The 23089-nt window shown below is 33.9% G+C and overlaps 4 protein-coding genes across 4 annotated transcripts; 1 reads left to right on the plus strand and 3 right to left on the minus strand.

The window, feature by feature from the left end:
- Positions 1-1371: 1371 nt before the first annotated feature.
- On the plus strand, positions 1372-3365 carry LOC114712045 (protein JINGUBANG-like). The gene has a single exon (XM_028896496.1). It carries the CDS (start codon positions 1748-1750, stop codon positions 3062-3064), a length of 1317 nt encoding a protein of 438 aa, XP_028752329.1. The 5' UTR covers positions 1372-1747; the 3' UTR covers positions 3065-3365.
- A 2938-nt stretch (positions 3366-6303) lies between these two features.
- On the minus strand, positions 6304-11914 carry LOC114712046 (protein SIEVE ELEMENT OCCLUSION B-like). Its single transcript, XM_028896497.1, has 4 exons — positions 11749-11914; positions 11502-11644; positions 10953-11424; positions 6304-6317 (listed from the first exon to the last, which is right to left on the minus strand). Exons 1-4 carry the CDS (start codon positions 11843-11845, stop codon positions 6304-6306), a joined length of 726 nt encoding a protein of 241 aa, XP_028752330.1. The 5' UTR covers positions 11846-11914.
- A 47-nt stretch (positions 11915-11961) lies between these two features.
- Positions 11962-14988, minus strand: LOC114712047 (protein SIEVE ELEMENT OCCLUSION B-like). Its single transcript, XM_028896498.1, has 3 exons — positions 14490-14988; positions 14318-14413; positions 11962-12438 (listed from the first exon to the last, which is right to left on the minus strand). The coding sequence occupies exons 1-3, from the start codon at positions 14676-14678 to the stop codon at positions 11962-11964; spliced, it is 762 nt and encodes a 253-aa protein (XP_028752331.1). The 5' UTR covers positions 14679-14988.
- Positions 14989-15060: 72 nt separating this feature from the next.
- LOC114712042 (glycosyl hydrolase 5 family protein) lies at positions 15061-19887 on the minus strand. The gene is made up of 4 exons (XM_028896494.1): positions 19389-19887; positions 19029-19276; positions 16319-16839; positions 15061-15736 (listed from the first exon to the last, which is right to left on the minus strand). The coding sequence occupies exons 1-4, from the start codon at positions 19782-19784 to the stop codon at positions 15231-15233; spliced, it is 1671 nt and encodes a 556-aa protein (XP_028752327.1). The 5' UTR covers positions 19785-19887; the 3' UTR covers positions 15061-15230.
- Between the last annotated feature and the right edge of the window lie 3202 nt (positions 19888-23089).

The following is a 23089-nucleotide window of genomic DNA, read 5'->3' on the forward strand; positions in this document are numbered from 1 at the left end:
TTTACACAATATTACTCCTCCGGTCCTTAATATAGAACCCAATTGTTAAGTTGATTTTGGTCCTAAATATAAGATCTATTTCTCATATTTATCAATGTTCTCTAAATTACCTCTATAGATACTCCCTCAACCATAATTAAATAGAAGAGGAAGAGGGGGTATTAAGAAAAATGATTATGGTATTTAAGAAAAACGTGTTATACTTATATTTCTTATAATTAACTAACCTACCTAACTTTCTTAATCTAATTAAATTAGTTAAATGAGTCTTATATTAAGGACCAGAGGAGTATGTATTACTACCTCCAATCCTAATTATAAGATCTCATTTGTAGACTACAAATGAGTCTTATAATTAGAACAGGAGGTAGTATTTTGTATCACTTTCTATTTAAATATATATATATATAGAAGATCTGATTTAGATTTTCATTTAGCAAGACTTTGAAACTATATTCCAGTATTATTTTACATATATCACTTCCTATTGATCGAAATAGTGGAGTTTGTTAAGGTTTATATACTATATATTATTAATTTCCTCATCGAAATCACTGACAAATATAATTTTCAAACTTTATAATAATTTTATAAATTATAAAATTAACCAGAAACAGTCTAAAATAAAATAATTTATTTATAGTTTATAAACAACTCTATAATTAGTACACCTAGCGGGATAATTTAAATGATAGAATAATTAACCTCCATACGTACCACTCCCGCACCAATACATGTCAACAATATACGCGATACAAATTTGGATCATTTCTTGTTTCAATCTTACCTTCTTTGCACAAAAGAAAGGAAGCTACTCGATCGGTCCTATATATCTTTTTCTTTTTTTTAATAAACTCGATACCCTGGAGGATTTCAAAAGCAGAATTTGATTATTAATTGATTTAGGACTGGAGAATTAAAATTAAGTTTTTTTTAGAAAAATTAGTGGAAAAATTTCTAATTAAAAAAATTAATTTTCCAAAAGTATTTAAAATTTTTCAGTATTTTTCAGCCCGGTAAATAATATATATATTTGTCCCAAAATTAAAACTACATTTATTTTAAGAAGAGTTGTACTACCTCCGGTTCTTAATATAAGACCTTGTTTGACTTTTATTTTGATTCTAAATATAATATCCCAATCTACTTTGTCTCTTATATTTATTTATTTTTCCAAAGTAATCCTTCTAACAATAATAGTTCTAGCCAATACACTTGATTAGTAAAGATATTTTAGGAAAGACAACATATGTTTGTTACAAATAACTAATTTAACTTCTTTCCTTAATCTCCTCAAATTAGTGAACTAGCTCTTATAATTAGAACCGGAGGTAGTATCATTTAAGGATAATTTGCACTTATTCAAAAGTTTAAGGCTCTTAATTAAGTGGAGAATTAATTTACTAATCTTCTTGTTTTCTTTTTCTTTTTACTGTTGGGCCACTGTAACGAAGATGAATAATACCGTACCGTAAAGAAGCGTATACGACTCATCACAGTGGTCCCACTTAATCTCCCTCGCCTTCCTTCCTTCGTCCGTCCTTCCTTCCTTCCTTCCTTCTCCATCATATGCCCCTCCTCCGCCTTATTCCATCCATCCTCGAACTCACCGTACCATCTTATCTCTCTCTCTCTTCCGTCTTCTCTTCTTTTTAATCTTCCCTCCTTCCCTTCCTTCTTTACGCCATCCTTTCTTCCTCTTCTCTTCTCTTCTGCATCTGCATCATCTCTTTACAGAGCCTCTGCCATGCGCATCCCCTCATGGCTCGATTCCTGCTCTTCCACCGCAGCGACAGCCCTCCAATCTACCAAGAAACCGCCGATACCTTCCGATGATACCAGTTCCTCCGATTCACCTTCTTCTACCTCTCGGGACACCGCCTGCACCAGCACCACTAGCAGTCTTCATAGCAACCTCTCCGTTCAGACCCACCCTTCTGTTCCTTCTCTCCAGAAGCTTCCTTCCCGCGGCACCACCTACGTCGTTTCTCAACATTGCCTTGCTTCTCTAAACCCACACCCCTCTCACCCTCTCACCTGTCTCGCCATCCACGGCGATCTCCTTTACGCTGCATCCTCCCACCACATCACCGTCTACGATCGCCGTAGCTGCACCCACCTCCGCTCCTTTGGCTCCCAACGTTCTTCTTCCGGATCCACTAAGGCCCTTGCGTTTTGCAATGGCAAGGTCTTCACCACTCACCAGGACTCTAAAATTCGCGTGTGGAAATTACTTGAAGATAAGGGATACCAGATGGTCACTGCTCTTCCCACCGTCAACGACCGTCTACGTCGTTTTCTTCTTCCCAAGAACTACGTCGCCGTACGGCGTCATCGGAAACAGCTCTGGATCCAGCATGCAGACGCCGTCACAGGGCTGGCCGTTAATAACAACATTATTTACTCTGTGTCTTGGGATAAGAGCATGAAGATATGGCGAGCCTGCGATCTGCGCTGCGTTGAGTCAGTGAAAGCTCACGAGGACGCCGTGAACGCGGTGGTTGTATCCAAAGACGGAACGGTGTACACAGGATCCGCGGATAAACGGATTCGGGTATGGAGCAAACAGGACGGAGAGAAAAGGCACTCGTTGATAGCGACGTTGGAGAAGCACAAGTCGGCGATAAACGCCTTGGCGTTAAACGAAGAAGGGTCGGTGCTGTTTTCCGGTGCGTGCGACCGTTCGATATTGGTGTGGGAGAGAGAGCACAGTGCGAATCATATGGTGGTGAGTGGAGCTTTGAGAGGGCACGAGAAGGCGATCTTGTGTTTGATCAACGTGCGTGATTTGCTTCTGAGTGGGTCAGCAGATCGGACGGTCAGGATTTGGAAGCAGGGGGTTCAGGAAAGCTATTGTTGCGTCGCCGTTCTGATGGGTCATCAGAAGCCGGTGAAAAGCTTGGCGGCCGTTACAGAATCCGAAGCTTCTGAACCGAACAGCGACGTTTCGGTGTTCAGCGGTTCCCTGGACGGTGAGATTAGGGTTTGGAGAGTTTCTCTCAAGGAAGACGTCGACGCGACCTCAACGACACTTCCGGTGGGCACAGATGATCGGCGACGGTGACGGATAGAATATAACAATGTTAGAATTCTAAATAGTAAATACGAGTACTATAAATAAACACAAGTTGCAGATGGAAACCGGGAGAAAAAAAACAAAAGAAAATCCCAAGTTGCATGGTGGGGGAAAAAAATATGAAAGGGATATATAAATGAGATTTGACAGACGGGCCGGTCTTTAATTAGGACGTAGCTTTAACCATTTATTAGTTTTGATGGCAAATTTGTTGAAATTGCAATTGATATCACTTTGATTATTGGTTGTTCTTCAATTAATGCTTGTATCTATCAACGACGAATTGATTTTTCGCCTGTACGAGATTGCACCATAAAATGTCTCTAATATACCACAAGGGTATATATATTTTCAATATGGTTTACATAGATTAAAAAAAATCTTAAGTTTCATTAACTCTCATTTAAAATTCAATAACTTTTTAATTTTTTTTCTTATTTAATATACATTATACCTAATTTAAATAAAGTTAACACAATAATAAATGAAGGATAAAATTGTACATTTATATAAAAAATTTCTCTCAGTATTTTATAAATAGGATAAAAAAATATCTTCTCTCTGTCCTATAAATAGGACCAGAGGATATGTATTAAGGTGTATGAAGGAGCATGGATACGCGCAGAAATAATGATTAGGGAAAATCTAAAAAAAAGACTCTGAAGATTGAAAAATTACATACAAGACCCGTTCACAAAAGTTGCTGTTATTTGTTTATCAATTATCTTCAAAACTCATACTAATATTGTATCGGGTTTCTATTTACAATTTTTTTATTTTCAAGGTTTTTTTTGTGATTTTTCCTAATGATTATAAACTTTTTATAAAATTATGACTGTTGAAACTCGAAAATTCAGACCTGGCTGTGAAGGATCAATGGCCGTCTCGTTCGATTATATTACACAAGAAATAAGCTAAGCTTTACTTACACAGCCACACACACACACACACAATATAAGCAGGTAAGTTTGAGCTGGCAAAAACAAATTAAGTAGGCAAGTTTCACTCGATACTGTAGGGGTGTTTTTGTCTAGAATATAATAACCCAGCAGGATTTGGGCGTTTGGTGGTACCATAAAACCAGTCTCAGTATTCCAGAGAGTATAGCTGGATGTGTATATATACACACTCCTGGATTAGTTTGCCTTAGTTTCATCCAAAACTGTGAACTTTGATCTCATCTTGTCACAATGTAACCAACAATCGGCATCTTTATTTTATGAGCACAAAATTAAAATAATTGCTTTTCTCTCCTCCACACCCGAGTAAATGTGGATCCAACACTCTATTTGGTTTATATATGTAACATCCAGCATCATTATCTTTTTTTTTTTTTAAGTACATCCCGTATACTCTAGTCTTATTTTAAGTGCGTCTAACATGATATACCTAAAAAAATAACATCGAGATGCTCGATGTACCAGGAAAATAAGACCGATCAGGATGTTCGATGCATCTTTATCCTTAAATATATTTGCCACTTGAACGCTCACTCCTATATTAAATTTTGTGTATATTTAAATTTTTTAAAAAAAAGAAAGAAGCATGCCATATATTTAATTATACAACTCAAAATGAAGAAGCCGGGTAGACGTGCCCGTAACTTGCAAAAAGATAGCAATCTATATCGTGTGTGTGTGTATAATATATATATATATATATATATATTTATAGCCAAGGAGGCTATATCTAATTAAGCACTAATATAGCTTAACAGTTAAATTAACACTGAACACATTCAAATACTATATATACAAATACAAGTAATACTACCTTCGCTCCTTAATATAAGAGTTAGTTGACTAATTTGAGTACATTAAGGAAGTTTGTTGGGTTAGTTATTTGTAATAATTAAGTGTTTTCTTCCCTAAAATATCCTTACTAATCTTATATATTAACTAAAGCTACCATTTAATTGAATCTTTAACATATACAACTACTACAAGAACTATTTTGGAAGAAATAGATAAATGTGAGAGACAAAAATGAATTGGGATCTTATATTTATGATCAAAATCAAAGTCAAATAAGGTCTTATATTAAGAACTGGAGGTAGTATGCATGAATCAATATAGGACAAAGAAAGGCATTATATTCCTTCTGGATGCCTCCATTGTTTTAAGATAATCTGATTAATTATTGATTAATTAATTAATTAATCCGCAAGCCACGAGCCATGTATTTGCTAAATGCATATATTTAGTCCCAGATTCTCAAATCACTTCCTCAATTTAAGGCTCAAGTACTTTGTATTATGTACTGATTTTCGATAAGTTGACTAATTATCTCGTAAATTTTTTTAAGTTTTAATTAATTTTTTATTTATTAGTACGATTCCCATGGCCTTGATTTTTCTCTCATGTTCTCATTAATTACTTATTCAGTTTTATATACCAACTGGGATTAATATATTTTCTGTCACTTGCCGTCCCCATGCATGAATATATTATACTACCTTTATTCCTTAACATAAGAGCTAATTTGACAATTTGATCCTAAATATAAGATCTCAATCCACTTTATCTCTCATATTTATTCATTTTTTAAAGTAGTCATTGTAGTAATTACACATATTAAATGTGCAATCAAATGTTAGTTTTAGCTAATACATGATTAGCAATGGTATTTTAAGAAAGACAACACATAATTATTACAAATAACTAACTCAAAATTTTTTACTAATCTACTTAAATTAGTTAACTAGTTCTTATATTAAGGATTGGAGGTACAGTTTTATAGACATACGTTTGTTAATAAAAGACAAAATCATAACTAGAATTTCCTACCATGTGACTGATGAAGCTTGATGTTGATGAGCAACAATAATATTAAAGGAGATTTAAGACGTTCATAAAAAATAGTCTAAGTTACATTTATTAAAAGAAATTACAAAATTAACAAAATTTTTATCAACTTCAAAAGTTATACAAGAGGTGTAAATTGCACAATCTCGCGAGTAGTTGTGAAAATTCTTTGCATGTTGACTATTATGCTTAATTAGGATAGTATAACTTAGTTTTGCTTTGAGGTAATGAATATAACTACTGTTACCAGCCACTTCAAGGCAAACAAAGAAAAGAATAAACCAAAAGTAACTTTGGCTTGTCTTTTTTGATGTTAAGTAACTTGTCATAATAGATAAACATGGCCTGCCGTGAAAATAAGGATTTACAGATTCCATATCATTATTATTATGGCTTAATTACTTAATTAAGTGAAAAGAGATTTCATATACAGAAGGCTAGCTAATTCTGATCCTTTCATTTGTCGCTAAACTAAGATCCCAACCAAGCATAACCCTGTGGAATTTAAATTTACTTTGGATTTTTCCTTTTTTTTTTTCCCCCAACAGTACTCAAATTGTTAGAATCACTTGACAAAAAAATAAAAAATAAATTAAAGTGAAAAAAAAGCCCTTTCTATCAATAGCAGGAAAACAAAACAATAAAAATATAAATATATAACTAAACAGAAGATCAGCAAATAATGAAGTGGAAAAGAAGAGCTTGAAAAATCTAGAGCATAATGCGCTTAAACTACACCATTTATTAGTGATAGTCACACTTGAATCTCTTGAGAATTATTAGAGGCTTTATTAGCTCATACCCAAACATCTACATGTTAAATGAGATGATTTTTTTTTTCAACGAGGGTTGTCTTTTTTGGACTCACCCACATCATGAACATAACACAAATTAGTATTATTTTTTTAATAAAAGTCTAATTTGTTGAAAAAGAATTAGCTAGCATAGAAGACTCATCACATTACCCGTTCAATTAAGGTCATAGTCATACAACACATATAGTATAACAAAACAAATAGTAATACAAGAAACAAGAGCCACACACATCCGAACAACATTAACAAATAGACAATAAAATCATACAAACCAAAGTTGATGACCTAGAGATTGTGGAATCCATATCCACCCCATACACTTGCATGCACTTTGATGTTCACAAAAAAGCAAGACATTAGCAAGTTGACTTAATGTGACGCGCTGCATATAATGGAAGTTCCACCACCAAGTTGTCGATGAACAGGATTATATATACTACTTCTTGTCTTTAATATAATACTTGTTTGGCTTTTATTTTAGTCCTAAATATAAAATCCCAATTCACTTTGTCTCTCATATTTATCTTTTTTTCCCAAGGTAGTCCTTGCAATAATGGTAGTTCTAACTAATATACTTGATTAGCAAGAATATTTTAGAAAAGACAATACATATTTGTTATAAATAACTAATTTAACTAGTTTCTTTAATCTACTCAAATTAGTCAATTAGCTTTTATATTAATTAAGGACCGGAGGGAGTACGCAGACATATATATGCTACTGATTAACCTCACTCCCCTAAAGATGAGAAACATGCGTTAGTTTATTCGAATTGAGTTTGAAAGAAATGGGCATAAATCCAACTTCAAGTGGGAAATTCCGTATTATATTTGCATCTCAACTCAGAAATTTCTTAAATTCCAGGCATGCACCCAAGAAAAAGAGAGGAAAGCTTTGTAGTATTTTACATAGGCTAGATAGATGTCATTTTCAACGTTGTTGAAAGGGAAGGGATTGAAATCCGTATCTGTGTATATATATAATCGTAATACTACTATTCATATACGCATAGTTATGCGTGCATGTCGTTATCATTGATTATATTGCGTGTGAATGGCAGAAGTTAAAGTGGAGCTCTAGTTGTCCATCAATTCAAGCAACCCAGCCTGTTCCTTATTCATCCCTGCGCCACAAACAAATGACACACACACACACACACACTCCCTCTGATTCAATCGCCTTTAGAAAAATGACTTGAAGAGTGAATAATGCTTATTTGTTAATTTTGTCCTTATAATTAAATGCTTGAATATAACTCTCTATATTTTTCTCTCTCATTTACAACCTCATTTGATATGAGTAAAGTTAAGGGGGGGGGGATTTTCAATTTGAGGCAAATTTAAGGAGTTCATGACTACCATTTTTTGATTCTGATAAATTAGTTGAAATGAGTTATATTATGGATTGGAAGCAGTATATATGTATACACACAGAGTATATGATATAGAGGATTAGGTTGGGCGAGGTTGTAAGTGCAACTTGGCAACTTGAGCAACACCGTCACTACTAATTTTATTGGCAATTACTCTCCCGTTTTTATTATAAACTTTAAATAATTAATTTATAGATAAAAAATAATTAATTAAAAACAATAAATGGATTAGAAATAAATTTTTATTTTCATATATGCCCTTATAATAAATGAGAAAAAAATGAAAGAGAATGTGTAGAAAAATATGATAAGAGAAATAATTAAGAGCAATATTTAAAAAAATGCATTAAATGTTAAGAAAAATTCAAATTGAAACTTCTAAAAATAGACAACATCCCTTCTCAAATTTGAAGCTTATAAATAAGATCAAAGGGACTACTGATTAATAGTTAAGTCTAATTAAGTTCTGGTGCCTTTTTGTTGGCATAATATACGTGTGTAGCCAATTTCATATACTATGTGTGGTCCTTAATCTATGCATTTAATATTTATCACTTTTGCTTCTAAGTAATTTTTATGGTGATTGCATATGTTAAAGCGTTTTCATAAAAAAGTAATTCCAATGCATATGATTCATAGAAGTAGTTGAGAGAAAATAATATTTATTTATTACAAATAAATAACTTAACTGATTTTTTTTAATTTTTATAAATTAGTTATATAGTTTTTATATTAAGAAATAGAAGTAATATACTTACTAGCCCTTTTAACATTGGTGAGAGAGGACTTTTAACATCAGTTTTAAGGAGGCCATGGTTAGTCACAAGACGACGTAGTACTAGTACACTAGCTATCTTCTTATTTTCTTTGGCGCCTTGATTCTTTGTACTGTTCCCCCCCCCGGGGGTCATTTTCTAAGTCGCAAGACTCAAAATGAGTCCCGGTATATATAATTTATGCAAAATAATCAAAGCTTACTGTCATCAAATTAACAATAGTTTTTCCCCAAATCATATCAAATAATAATACTCTTCCGATCCTAAATATAAGACCCTTATACACACTAGTATAAGGATCTTATATTTAAGATCGGAGGAGTACTTTCGTACACATTAATTCTTATTTTTAGTCCTTGTTATGTGAATAACTTTTGATGCAGACACTACAAAGTAACGTCGATCGAGTCTCTTTCGTTCAGGGCTATTAAACTCAGCACATAGATTATTAATTAATCATATTCGATTAATTAAAGAAATCTGATTACCAAATTAAAGCCTATGACTGACTACCTTTTTTTTTTTTTTTTGAAATTATTGAGTATGAAATATAAGTATAATTAATTGATTTACTTATTTTTCAATCGGATGCCGTCATTTGTGACATAAGTTTCAATATCTTATTTCTTTTAACGATCGTCCTTCTCAATATGATTATGCCATTTTTATATGACATCACCACCATTATTCCTGATTGACTTATATTTTAATACAAGCATTTCTTTTCATTCACAAATGACAGCTACGCATATGAATTTCGAAATAATTATATATTATGAAACAGCGCCAGAAGTCACATTATCATAAATGAAAAATTATTTTATTTTTTTAGTGATTTGAATGAGAACTTGACATGTCTTATACATTTAATTAGGCTTTTCAGAAAGCAACTTTTGCTCCTTTTTTTTTTTAATTACTTGTTTGGGAGCTACTTATATCTTGAATTAAAAATAAAAGGGAAAACGAAACTTTTAATACTCAAAGATTACCCAATTCACACAGTGACGTTAAATTGACATGACAAGATATTTGTATGGCCAATTCTTGAGAACTTCTCATTTATTATTGAATTAGTACCGCCGGTAAAAATTGTGTGAATGTATGATGAAGAGTGAAAAATTTTAAAAGTGTCAATATCAATCATTTAATATAAAACATAAAATTTAGATTATAAAAAAAATAAAACATAAAGTTTACAGAAAGGTATGTTATTTATAGAATTTGCATAACTGAGGCATATACCTGTCTTGAGAATCCAAAAAAGTACACTACTTGGACTTTGTATGATCCTATATTTAAGAGTTGAATCAATAATCATTGCAGCAACGGTACATGAAGAGCTTTTCCATGGGACGGCCACATTCAGCACAGGTCACTTCTTCTAGGCTTCTGCCATTGCTTCCTGGAACTATCAACCTATTGCAATGGTGTGGGGTTCTTAGCTCTTGTATATATTCTTCCATTGCTATCAAAACCCCTTTCTCTTTTGCCTTGTCCTTCCATTTCTGATACTCATTAACACATTTCAGGACTGTTTCTCCTTTTGCTTTCACCATCTTCTCTGTTCCTCTGCCCATCACAGCCCATCCTTCCTCGCTTCGATCAAAGCTCACAATTGTCATCACTTCCTGCATTATTGGGTCACTCTCTACTGTTTTCCCCTGCTGTAACTTGGAGTGCCACATGCTTTCTACTCTAACCCAGAAGTACCATATTAATGTCAGGTCCTCCAGTGTACTGCTCAGCTTCTCTGAAATTATAGCTTCCGTGTTCTTCTTAACTTTCTCCCCTGGATTGCTTCTCCCTATGTATATCATTTCCAGTGGGATTTCCAGAGTCTCAGCCATAGCATATGCGCCTCTTGTGAATTTCCTAATCCACTCAAGATCTTCACCTCCATACAAGCATACGTATTTCCCTTCTGATATCTGAAACAAGTTTGCACTCCAGTAAGTTTAAGCCAGTAAATTTGTGAATTTGCATTTAATTGGAAAATGTAACATCTAGTATCAGTCTCAGTTTTCAAATAGCCTAGTTGAAAGGAGATATTCTGCATTTTTCCTAATGAAGTACTAGTATGAATTGTTTCGCATACCCAGCTTAATGGACAAAACACATCTGCCAATAGCTGGAGTCCCCATGTTTGTTTCGCCCAAATGGATTCCTCGTCAGAAACTGCGAAAGGATATGCTAAGCATCCCCAAATCCACATAATGTGTAAAGCATTTAGGTTGACAACCTTTCCTTGCTGGTCCAACACAACAAGTATGGGCTTCTTCTTGAAATGCCAAATATCTTTAATGTACTTAATGACTGCTTGCTCTATCTGCCAAGGATCATAAATTGAGTACCATGGCATTGTTGATCGTAGGTCCTCCAACTTCTTCCGTTTCACTTCAGTACATGGGGTTGCCTTGTTCACAACTGGAAACCAAACGACTTCGTATGGAATAGGAAACATGTCTGGTTCCTCACGTGACTCGAGATGCATATGTCCAAGAATCATGATCTCTTGGTCAGAGAGATCGAGATCTGATATGAATAGCAGCACAATTTTACTCCTCAATGCATCACTGCTTACCTGAGGAAAAAGATAGAGAAGGTTGGCACTGACACATGGAAATATCAGACAAAATAGCATTTACATTGAAGTCTAACCCTTTGCTTGGTAGAACAATCAAGGAGTGGCAGTTGATCATCCTTGAAGTCAAACAAACCTTGAAGAATTTCCAAGTTGTCAGCGTGAGATGCATCAAAAAGGCGCACAAGTGTCTCGAAAGCTTCAGTTTGTTTGTTATCATCTGCATTAATACATAAATGTCCAACATCACCAGGATAAAAAGGTGTCCCGGTTATAGATGAATTCATTTAAGTGGTGCAAATCCACATAAGGAATTAGATTTACCCATCTGCTTATGTAAAAGGGCAAGCTGAGTCTGAAGGTGATTGTGTATGTTATTGAGCTTGTGAACCAGACTAGAAAGTTCCCAAGCCTCTGACATTGATGCTATATTTCTAACATCAATCCAGAAATTAATTAAAAAAAGAAAAAAGAGTTTGATTTCCAAAATCACCAAAGCAAAAATATAAGGAAGTTAAGAGCAATTTAGGATGATTCTCATAGAGAGGCCAGACAGACATACCGATTCATACTCAGGAGGCCTGAAATTTGTGATGCAGAAGCCACAATACCACGAATGGTCCAATAGACAGCAATGGAAACCAAAGTGGTGGTAGCCAACGTCTGCGGCGTGTCAGGTGTTTTGTACTGCGAGGGGAGCTCCTCAAATGCCAAAATGCAAGTGGTCAGATCCAACATGACCTTGACAATGTTGCTGATCACTTCATACCTATGTTGCAATCCCAGAATATCCTCTTGATTCTGTGTTTCAGGAACATGCTTCAACATAGCAATAGACGTCGCAGGAGAGTTGGTGGTATAAAGCTGAGTTATCAGCTGGACCTCCCCAAAGTTCAATGCAAAGGCTGCTAATGCTATCACCACCTTTGAATCCCATGAATAGCTTGAAAGCATGCCCAGAATTCCCATAGTTGTCGAATGAGAGTTTCCTCCAATAGAGCACTTGTAAGATATCTGACAAAACCATTGAAATCTCTAACATCAACAGATAATTGGAAGCGTGTACACTTGATGGGGTATAAACTATTGGCCGTTGTTGTGGAGAACTCAAGTTCATGAGAGGTTTGATATCTCTAATTGAATATAGATGCTACTTGTTGTATCCAAAATCAAAATCGAAAGTAGACAATTTTCTTAGCTGCTTACCACTGTAGGAAAGTGAAATTGCTATTAGCAGTCAGCTGATACCTGTATTAAGACCTTGTACTTTGTCGTGTATGAATTGTTGGTGTTATGTTTATATGAGTTTTAAAAAAAAAAAAACAGAGAGCAAGCTAAGTTTTTCTTTAAATGCAAGCTGCCAAGTGTCTAAAGTTACACTACCTCCAATTCTAAATATAAGAGTTAACTGGCAGTCCTAAATATAAAACTCCAATTCACTTTGTCTTCTAAATTTATAATATGTTCTGAAAAATATCTCCATTGATTGTAAAGTATTTCCACTCAAGTGTAATTCTAGTATACATGATTGAATTAGGACAATTTAAGAAAATCAACACACATTTGTTATAAATAACTAACATAACTAATTTTCTTAATCTCCTCAAATTAGTTATCTAACTCTTATATAAAGGACCGGAAGTAGTATTAGACCTTGACTTGTCTAAATTTAGTTGAGTTCAGCCTCCAATAAGAAGTAGCTCTCCTAAAATATCTACCGCATACATATGAACTTGAACTCAACTACTCCTCTAGCCCTCCTTATAAGGCAAAAAGAGGAGAAAATTTTTTTGGTCCTATATACAAGTCACATTACTAAATTTTTCATTTAAATCATAATTTTACTATTCATTTATCATTATATTGACTTTGTACTCTTAGGATAAAGTGTATATTAAAATTAAATAGGGGTAAGTTTAGAAAGTCACTATCTCTTGTCTTAAATATAAGAGTTAGTTGAAATTCGATTTAGTCCTAAATATAAGACTCCAATCTATTTTGTCTTCCATATTTATTTATTTTTTTTAAAGCAGTCCACATGATAATTACACATATTAAATAGTTTTATTCTAATGCATACAATTGACAAAAGTACTGTAGGAAAAACAACACTCATTTATTACAAACACCTAACTCAACTAATTTTTTTAATATTCTCAAACTAGTTATCTAGCTCTCATACTAAGGATCAGAGGCAATATTAAATTTTAAGGCAGAGTTGATGAGATTCAAGGATTTTTTTTTTTTGGTGAAACATGTTAGAAGTGATTTGTACATAGTAGCCGAAGATTATTATTTTTAAGACAAACTTCTAGCTATGACCATTGACCAACGCTTATTGGTTTAGCTCTTATTTGGTGAGAAAGGCAACTGCACAGTCACCAGAGGGAAAAGTTATCTTAAATTCATTCAGGGCAAAGACTATTTATTTAAAGTTACAAAAGATTTATCTACCCATAGTCTGGTACAAGTTAGATACTTCATACAAGCACCTAAAATATCTCCTTAATTCCTGTTTATCTCACATTATTCCTGCACCAAACATATCAAATTATCATGTCGTATATCCTCTAGGGACATATTTTAAAAAGTATTTTTGGCAATTATAAAAGAGAAATAAATGCACAGAGCTAACACATATGATTTCATTTTAGAATAATACAACTTCCTATGGTTAGTTAACAAAACATCCTTGCCAGTATAAAGGAATAGAAGGAATAGATAAACCTTTTTAAATTTTTCTAATTTTTCTCAAGAGAGCTTAAGCAACTTGGTCAGAACAAATAATCAATTACACTTGAATCTTTGTCGCTGACAATCTCTAAGCAAACAAAGGATATAAAAACACTTAACCTTCTCACTCGAAACAAGAACAAGAAACAAAAAACCAAACCTGGCAGGAAATTTTGCTGATTATGTGGGACATGTTATCAAGCATGTGAGGAGCAAGAGCATTGCTACCCAACGCATCCAAGTTTGCTTGCTTCCCCTGTTCAAAGTTATGTCAGAATCAGGGAGGGACAAGCTTTAAGAAAGAAAAGGCAAAATGGCAACACTGTCACAACCTGAAAAACGGGAGGGATGGCTGTGGTGATACGGTGAAAGATGTCTTGAACGACGTTAAGAAGAGGTCTAACATCAATATGTCCGTCAACAGGAGCATGAGTGGCCACAACTTGTTGCATCAGTGCATTGTCTTCTGATGCTGATAGTGTGAGGCGTTTAGCCATTGGTTGCATTGTTTGGGGTACCATTGTAATCTACTTCAATGGAAATTCTGGGCAAGGAAAAGAAGGATCAACAGACGCAAGGCATTTGGTAATGCCAGTGGCTTGGTGAGGTGTAAATGATGTCTGATTCTGTTGAATTCACTTTTTCTTTTTGGGGTTGGTAATAATTCTGTTGAACTTCTATACCTTGCTTCATTTTGGGATTAAACCATGAGGTAAGGTATTGGAATTTGGGAATTTCTAAAAAAGACTTGTCCCCTTCTGTTCTTACCTTTTTGCCATAGGCTTAACAAGGCCATTGGAATTTGGGAATTTCTGAAAAAGACCTGTCCCCTTCTGTTCTTACCTTTTTGCCATAGGCTTAATAAGGCCTTAAAAGAATAACAAATAAATAAAAATAAAAAAATTTATTGAAATTTAAATAATACTTGTAGATTTTATTCATACCGAAATGTTATATACACCATCCCTACTCCATAATTTACAAAGCTAACACCTCAGCTGGAATAGTATGTGCAACTTCAGACCATATTGGTCAGAACTATTATACAATGAAATGATATTGTTGGAGTTACCTTATATTGAGCTCACTGATTCCCAGTGAGAGATAATTTCTGGTAAATTTGAGTCTACAGGTAACGTTAATGAACGAGCTGAGATTGAAGTTCTTGTAGTGTCGACTAGTTTGAACCATTGGCTCGCAGGATCACAGGTAGGATCTGTGTTCAAGCATTTGCAAGTGTTGGTAACGAGGTAGTTGTTGGAGTCCACATCTAGACAAACAGAAGACCCCTTTGTGAGTTTTGACGAGAGGTGCATCTTAGATTCCGATATTATGTCCCATTTGGAATTAGGCCCCGAACATAGTATGCTTAGTTTTGCTGGCATCCCTACATCGTCTGCCTGTAAGCAGAAATATGTTCCCTTCATTGTTAGTATCTTCTGGGGCGTGTATTTCCAGCCTTCAGCTTCAGAGCAGGATCCCAACGTCAATGGGTCAAGCAGTGATTTTCTTTGCACGCAGAGACCCGTCAATGGATGGAATATTACTTTATATGGCCTGCCTTCTGATATCCCTGGCCCTGCATATATTTCAAAATTTCAATATTAACAAATCATAAGTGGAAGGGAAAATCTATATACCGGAGTTTCAATCACTGAAGTCTGGTAGTTATTCTGATATAAGCATGCCATATGAATCATTAGAAGAGTTTGAAGCGATAATTAGCGGGATTAAACCAGGCAAAGGGATCAAAATTTCCCATTGATTCTTTCGGATATGCAAAAGAATGTGTGAGAAGGACAAAAAACGAGAAGGTGGGGCCAACGAAATCCATTTATATGGGTTTCACTTTCTTCCCTCATTACTCTCTTTTACCGGAGACTGGGGGGGAAAAGCTGTTTATTAAAGTAGAGAAAGAGAAGGAAGGTGAGGCCAGTACAATTCATCAAGCCCACTTTTTCAAGCCCCTTCGGTATTTGAAAGAATCCGAGGTCACTGAAGTCTCAATACAGAAGATATTCTTGGATTTCAAGAGTATCTATAGATAATTCAGATTGCATTTAGACGTCATAAAGAATGAGGTGTTCGGATTCTCTTCTAGCGATCCTCTCCTATCCTCTCTAGATGCTATTGAATAGCACAAGGGAATGAAAGTTCATACCTCGGAAAGGAGATTGGAGAGCAGAGATCCTCTGTAAGAAAGAAGAATTCCTGATATCACGCCAATCCCAGTTGAGAAGTCCATAATACTCATTCATTCCAACAACACCTTGCCTGAGGTAATAACTTCCGACAAGGGTCCATAATGCCCAATCCAAGTCATGTTCAGCTGCCAAACCCAAGAAGCAACTCAAGTACCTATTGTCGTTCTCGTTGGTGCCTCTTAAGTCCCCACCAAACTCGCTCACAAACAATGGCCAGCCTTGTTCTACCAAATAACCCGACAGTCTCATCACATTTCCTGAAACTTGGCCACACACATGATTTGGGTTGCCATGGACCCATGCTTGACCGTCCGTGAAGGCATACCAGTGTACTTCAAATACAAGTTTCCTCTGAAACGACAGCTTTACTGGTCGTTCCCTGATGAAGGACAAGTCTTTGTCGAAATTTAGGCCAGAGAGAATCACCAGAACGTCCTTGTTTGCTGCATGCACTGCTTCTGCTCCTTTTGTCATGTACCTTCACCCAAAATCAAGACATCCGCCTCTCAATTTCATTTCATGCATGTCGATCGATAGTTATAATTTCCAATTGTTGGGGATCAAAGGGCCATCGAAATTATTTTCCTTTTTTTTTCCCCCCCTAACTTCCACGCCCAATAAGTGTGTATGGCTAAGAGATATATTGATGATGATGATGAATTGATGATACGTGTGTTATTTTCAGCATCAGCTTACAAAAGATCTTACAACGTTATTGGCACAAAAACATAACGACTTCATTGGTCCAAAACAATTGCGGTGGGATATTCCATTTTATTTTTGTCGCCGTACAGGCATGCATAAAATGGGCCTAATCGGTATAAATTAAATTAAGGGGAAAACGATTTTTTTTTAATTATACATAAATTTCTATATTTAAGACTTGTCATTAAATAGAACCAAAACAGAAGAAGTAATTTTTTAAATAAAATATATTAACTTCCCTTCTATTCAATCTAAATTACAAAGACCTTCTTTTTATTTTGAAAACTTATATAGACCTCTCTCAGAATCAAAATATATGTTGTACAAACCTCCCTTCTAGTTTTGAGATTCAACTTATATCTACCTAACCATTAGATTGACCCATTAAATCATAATGCCTCTCTTTAATACAAATATTATTTAACAATTATCATTTAATCACATATGACATGTCTTTATTTGAAATTAAAAAATAATTTTAATATATATCTATTTTTTTTTGTTATGATATTAAATCAATTACCATATACAAATTTAATTAATTTTGTGAATACAAAATTTTATCTTATAATAAATTTAAATATTTAATCTTTTTTATTTATTAAAACTCACTTATGTAATATTTTAAATATATATGTTAGCTGAAAATGTTTTGCAATCATATGTAAGTATTTTCAATTAAATTATTAAGTTATATCTTAATTTAGTAAATTTAGTAAAAATATTAAATACATCATTGATAAATATTAATGTTAAAAGATAAATTGGAGATTTAATATAATGAGGAGCAAAGTAGTAAACATGAGTTATTCTAATATGGTTTTAATTAAAAGATACATTTAAAGAATCATTTCAGAATATTTTTTAACAATGTTAATAGTCAGAACTAAAATTTATATTTTCAAAATGGAAGAGAGTCTATGTAATTGAGACAAAATAGAAAAATAGTCTGAATATTTTACTCTAATTTTTTTTTAACATATTACATCTCTTGTCACTAAATATTTTTTAACATACTAGTATTACATATCTTACCCCAAAAAAAAATTTGGCCAAGATCTTGTAACTAATTATTATTAAAACATTATTTTTAAATTTAAAATATATTGTTTTTACATATGATTGAAAAAAAGAACATTAAGCATATTAGGTTAAATAACTTACTTACTTATAAAAATATAATTATAGAAAATAAATACGTGACTTTCACAATTCACCCTCCTATATAAGAGTCTTTTTTTTTTTTCTTTTGCCAACCCTATATAAGATTCTTTAAAACAAGCTTAAGTTCTAATTTGTTGACCAAAAAAAAAAGCTTTAATTTCACATATATTATAATGGAAAAATTAGGAATAAATCTCTCGTTGAAAATTTAATTGGTAAATAGTTTTTAGAATGATGGGTTGCCAGGAGAAACTAAGTTACACAAGTAAAATTAATTACAAAAATAGAATATGATTTGCACAAAGCATTACTCGGGTATGAGAAGCTAGTTTATGCATAAAAGAGATGAATTGCAAACAAGAGAAGATGTTGCATAAAGAAATATGATTGCGCATGAGAAAAAATAGATTACATACAAGAAACATTAAGTTGCACACAAAAAAAGTGGAGTTACACAAAGTTCTAAGTGATCATTTGTCAATTTATCCTCAGTTTTAATAATAAGTAGATAAAATTTATACCATGTGGTAAATTCTTATGTACCATGTTTTTAAGAAATTAATAAAATATAAAAATAAAATCATCATAAACGAATGTAAAAGTACAAAAATGCCCCCATTGATTTTTTTTTTTAAAAGACATAGATCATAGATTTCAGGTCAAAGAAAAAGACGTAGATTGTAGAACTGGTAGATAGATATTGAACGTTGCCACCGATGCGGGCGTGGTTCGGTGACGTGAACGATAGGATGATGGGCTAAAACATGATTGGGCTGTTCGAAGAAATAACGTACGTACCGATACCAATCGTTGACGTTTTGTTTGGGGCCTCGCAGTTCATTCCTCAGGCTCATCCCAACCACATTGGTCACTCCTTTGAACAGCGAAGCCATCTTCGTGAGCCCCTCCACCCACAGCTCCGGGTCGAAATCCCGGTCGCCGAAGAATCCATTCCCGTCGGAGTTACTGCAACACCATCCCGGCTTCGTCATGTGGTTGTCTAATATCACCATCACATCCTCCTCCCCCATCCTCTCCACCACCCACTGTTCAACATCAATCACTTAATTAACCTAATTTTCCAGTGCGTAGATTCTTATAAATTGCAATACATAACAATTTATGTGAAATTAAAGCCTGCAGAATCGTTATTTCTACCTTGTAAGCTTGGATAAGGGGAAGATCGATGATGAATGGGTTATTGGATTGGATGCCGGCGATGGATTGGAGGAGGCCGAGGTTGAGGAAGGACTGCCTGACGGTGAGGGAGGCGAGAGAGTCGTTGGTGACGAGCAGAATGGGCCAAGTGAATCTCACGCAGTTAAATCCCATCGACTTGATTCGTCTGGAGATCACATCCACAGGCTGCTTGCTCAAACCTTCTGCGAGTAAGGGTTCCAGATGCGACACCCAATTCACACACGCTAACTTCACTCGCTCGCCGTCTTCCGTCACGATCCACCGCGAATTTGTGTACAGGGGTTGAGACGACGCCAGTAGAAGCGGGAAGGTACAGACCAGAGCCAACCTTAACAAGAAGGAAGGGCTCCCCATCTTGGTGTTCGTTTCTGCTTGATTGAGCTTATGGATTATACGATAGAGTCACTCTCCCAAGTTTCCTTTATATTTAGAGCAATGGATTGATGTTTCTTTCATGGCTTCATCATTCCTGTTCAACTGTCCCTATCATGGCTCGCCTTGTATAATTGTATTTACTGTTTCTTGCCTTCTATGTTTTCGTACTTATCTCGTCTTCAGTTTGAATAACGTTCACTCAATGGCCTTCTATTTGAGAACTTGTACGCAAGAAATTATGATTATTGCTGGTAAAAAAAGAAATTATCATTTTTTTTTTATGAAGGACGTACACGACAAAACTAGCTACACGTTATGTTTCTGGCCTCTCGGGGGCCATTGCCACTATCCTCCTTAACTACATAATCCAGCTGACTTGAGAGCTCACTAAAGAGATATAGATCTGTTTGCATCGTACTCGCAAACTTAGCCAACGCGTCAGCAGCAGTGTTCTTTTCCCTGTTCTGCCCCAGCAACCATAATCACAGCATTCACAGCCTGAGCAGTCTCCTTCTATTTCTACGACCCTGAATCCTCGATCCCAAGCGACCTTCAAGGCCCAAAGAATGCTCCATGTCTCAGTTGATAGACTCGAACCCAAAGGTAGTCTATATAGAAAGCCGCATAATACTGATATTGTAAAAAAATGAGAAAATTGTAATAAAGTTTCACCTGAAAGAATTAAATAAAAAATCTCTTAAAATTATTAAATTAATCTAAAGTTTCAAGAGATTTTACTGTAAAAGATTTTATTTGTTTAATTACTAAACTGTCTTTTTTTTTAAAGTACACATTGACAACTAAAAGAACAATTATTAACAACTTGAGGTATAATAATTAACAACTATCACGACATATATTAACAGCATATTTTCTCAGTGCATAACAAAAATGTAATGCATAAGTTATCAATGTCCACCACGATAGTAGTTAATTGTTACACATTAAATTGTCAACGATTGTTCTTTCAATTGTCAATACATACTTAAAAAAAAATAAGGGCAATTATGTAATTAAAAAATAAAATTTCTTACAATGAGGTCTTTTGGAACTTCATATTAATTTGATAATTTCAAGAAACTTTTTTATATTTAATTCTCTTAGGTAGGACCTTATTACAATTTTCTCATAAAAATTCATCAAATTGTTCTCACGAATAAAATTTTTAATGTGAATTTTTTTCGCTAAAAACTAATTTTTAAATGCTTATAATTTATGTTAATTGTGAATAAATTTTAACTTATGAACTTCATGCATGATGTTAAGTAATGACAGCCACACAAAGGGGAGATCTCATAAAGTATATAAGATTTTATAAATTAAAATAAATGGGATTGAGAATTTTATCGGTGAAGTTTTTTTTTTTCCCAAAATAATGACAACTACATAAAACTAAGCATGGCCCAAAGCTTTTGGGTCTTACCAATGAAAGTTTTAATAAGGATTTTTTTTTCTCAATTTTGATTTTTGTTCTTTTAGCTGCCTAATTTTTCATCCATTCAAAAGGATCATCAAAGAAGAATAATTGCTGGGTTAAACTAAAGAAGCAAGGCTAAAAAATAATTCAGAAATTCAGTGTTGGAGCCACACAGAATGAATCTCTCCTTTTCTCTTCCAATATATATTAAATAATATATATCATTTTTAATGTGATTGGATTTGGATTTTTAATAAATGAGTGAATGGATTTAGTTAGGAAGCACTTACCGAAACCTCTTTCTCTATCTTTTCCAATTCTATGTGAAGAGTAAGCGTAGGAAAGGAGAAGAGGTAAAGAAGAGTTGAAGAAGCCAAGAATTTGAATTCCCAGAGAATTTGGATTGCTAGAAAGGGGGTGTTTGGTAGAGCTGTCAATAAAGGCTAGCTCAGCTCTAAAAGGCTAGCCCTTGAAGGGCCAGCCCTTTAAAGCCCACATGCCTTAAAATTATCTAATTATTGAAGCCTGGCCCTTGGACATGTGGGCTTAGGGCTTAAAAGGGCTGGCCCTTTTATGTTATTTTTTAAAATTTAAATTCTTTTTAATTATTTTAAAATAAAAAATAAAACAACAAAACTTCTAAGATTTTTTAATTCAAATTATAAATATAAGTAAAATAAATTAGTGGTGTATAGAAAAAAAATTAAATGCCAATAAACTATTGTCCAAAATAAAAAAAATCAAAATCTAACAAAACATGAAAAACAAAAAGATAAAAACCTAACAGCTAAAGATTAACAATATCAACATCATTATTATCTTTATCTTCATTTTCATCAGTATCATCAAGATCAACAATATTTGATTGTTCTTTACTACAAGTGAGCTTTTTTTCGGTGATAAAAATATTAAGGTTTTTGTCTTCATTTACCTTATCTAAAATAAAACTATGTAGTAGTTATAAGTACAAATAAGAGTCTAAATATTTGTTCGAATAAGAAGAGTTTTACACTTTGTTAAGATATGTAAACCGATAGTAAATGAAGATCTACTAGCTATTATGGTGATTAACATGTTAAGAATATCAGCTACCATTCTTGAAAGAATTGAAAATTGATTTTAATTGTTTTTCCACAAGTCCAAGACATCTAATTCTTTTTAATTATCTAGCTTGAATATTAATTCTTCTAAGTATTTTTCTAATTTAAACTTATTCATAAAAGATTAATCTATAACTTTATAAATATATTGATAATAATAAATAAAAAATAGGTGGGTTTAAAAGGGCTAGCCCTTGGCCCTAAAGGGTTGGCCCTTTTATTTTTGAGCCCTATAGGGCTAGCCCTTTTAAACCCAATTTCCTTTTAAACCACCTAAAATACAAGCCCAGCCCTCTACTTAAAAGGGCTTAAAAGGACTGGCCCGATGGGCTTGGCCTGTTTTGACGGCTCTAGTGTTTGGGTACCACAAAAAGTATTTTTTAGAAGCACTTTTCTGCAAATCAAGATAAACTCCTCCATATATTTATTTCGTATACCGTAAAAACACTTTTAAAACCATGATTTTGATTCTATCTAAACACCCTTGGGTAGTTTAAATGTTGCTTCAAGTTACGCGTATCTAATTTTGTCTAACTATAACGTGATGTTTGGCCGTCCTCTGCATTTGTACCACCAAAATGCCTCAATTTAAGCAAAATTTCTTGACATGGATATCGTTAGATATTATCTCCAATGCTGTATATATAATAGAACAGTTTTTATTCGTCTTAAATATAAGATCCTATTTAATTTTATTTTCAAAATTTATAATTTTTTCCAATTCAAATAACTATTATGGTATTTTAGAAAAGTTAATACAAAATTTT

Source organism: Neltuma alba, unplaced genomic scaffold (genome assembly GCF_004799145.2).
Source record: "Neltuma alba isolate B1F8T4 unplaced genomic scaffold, ASM479914v2 tig00011330_pilon, whole genome shotgun sequence".
NCBI classification, from domain to species: Eukaryota; Viridiplantae; Streptophyta; class Magnoliopsida; order Fabales; family Fabaceae; genus Neltuma; species Neltuma alba.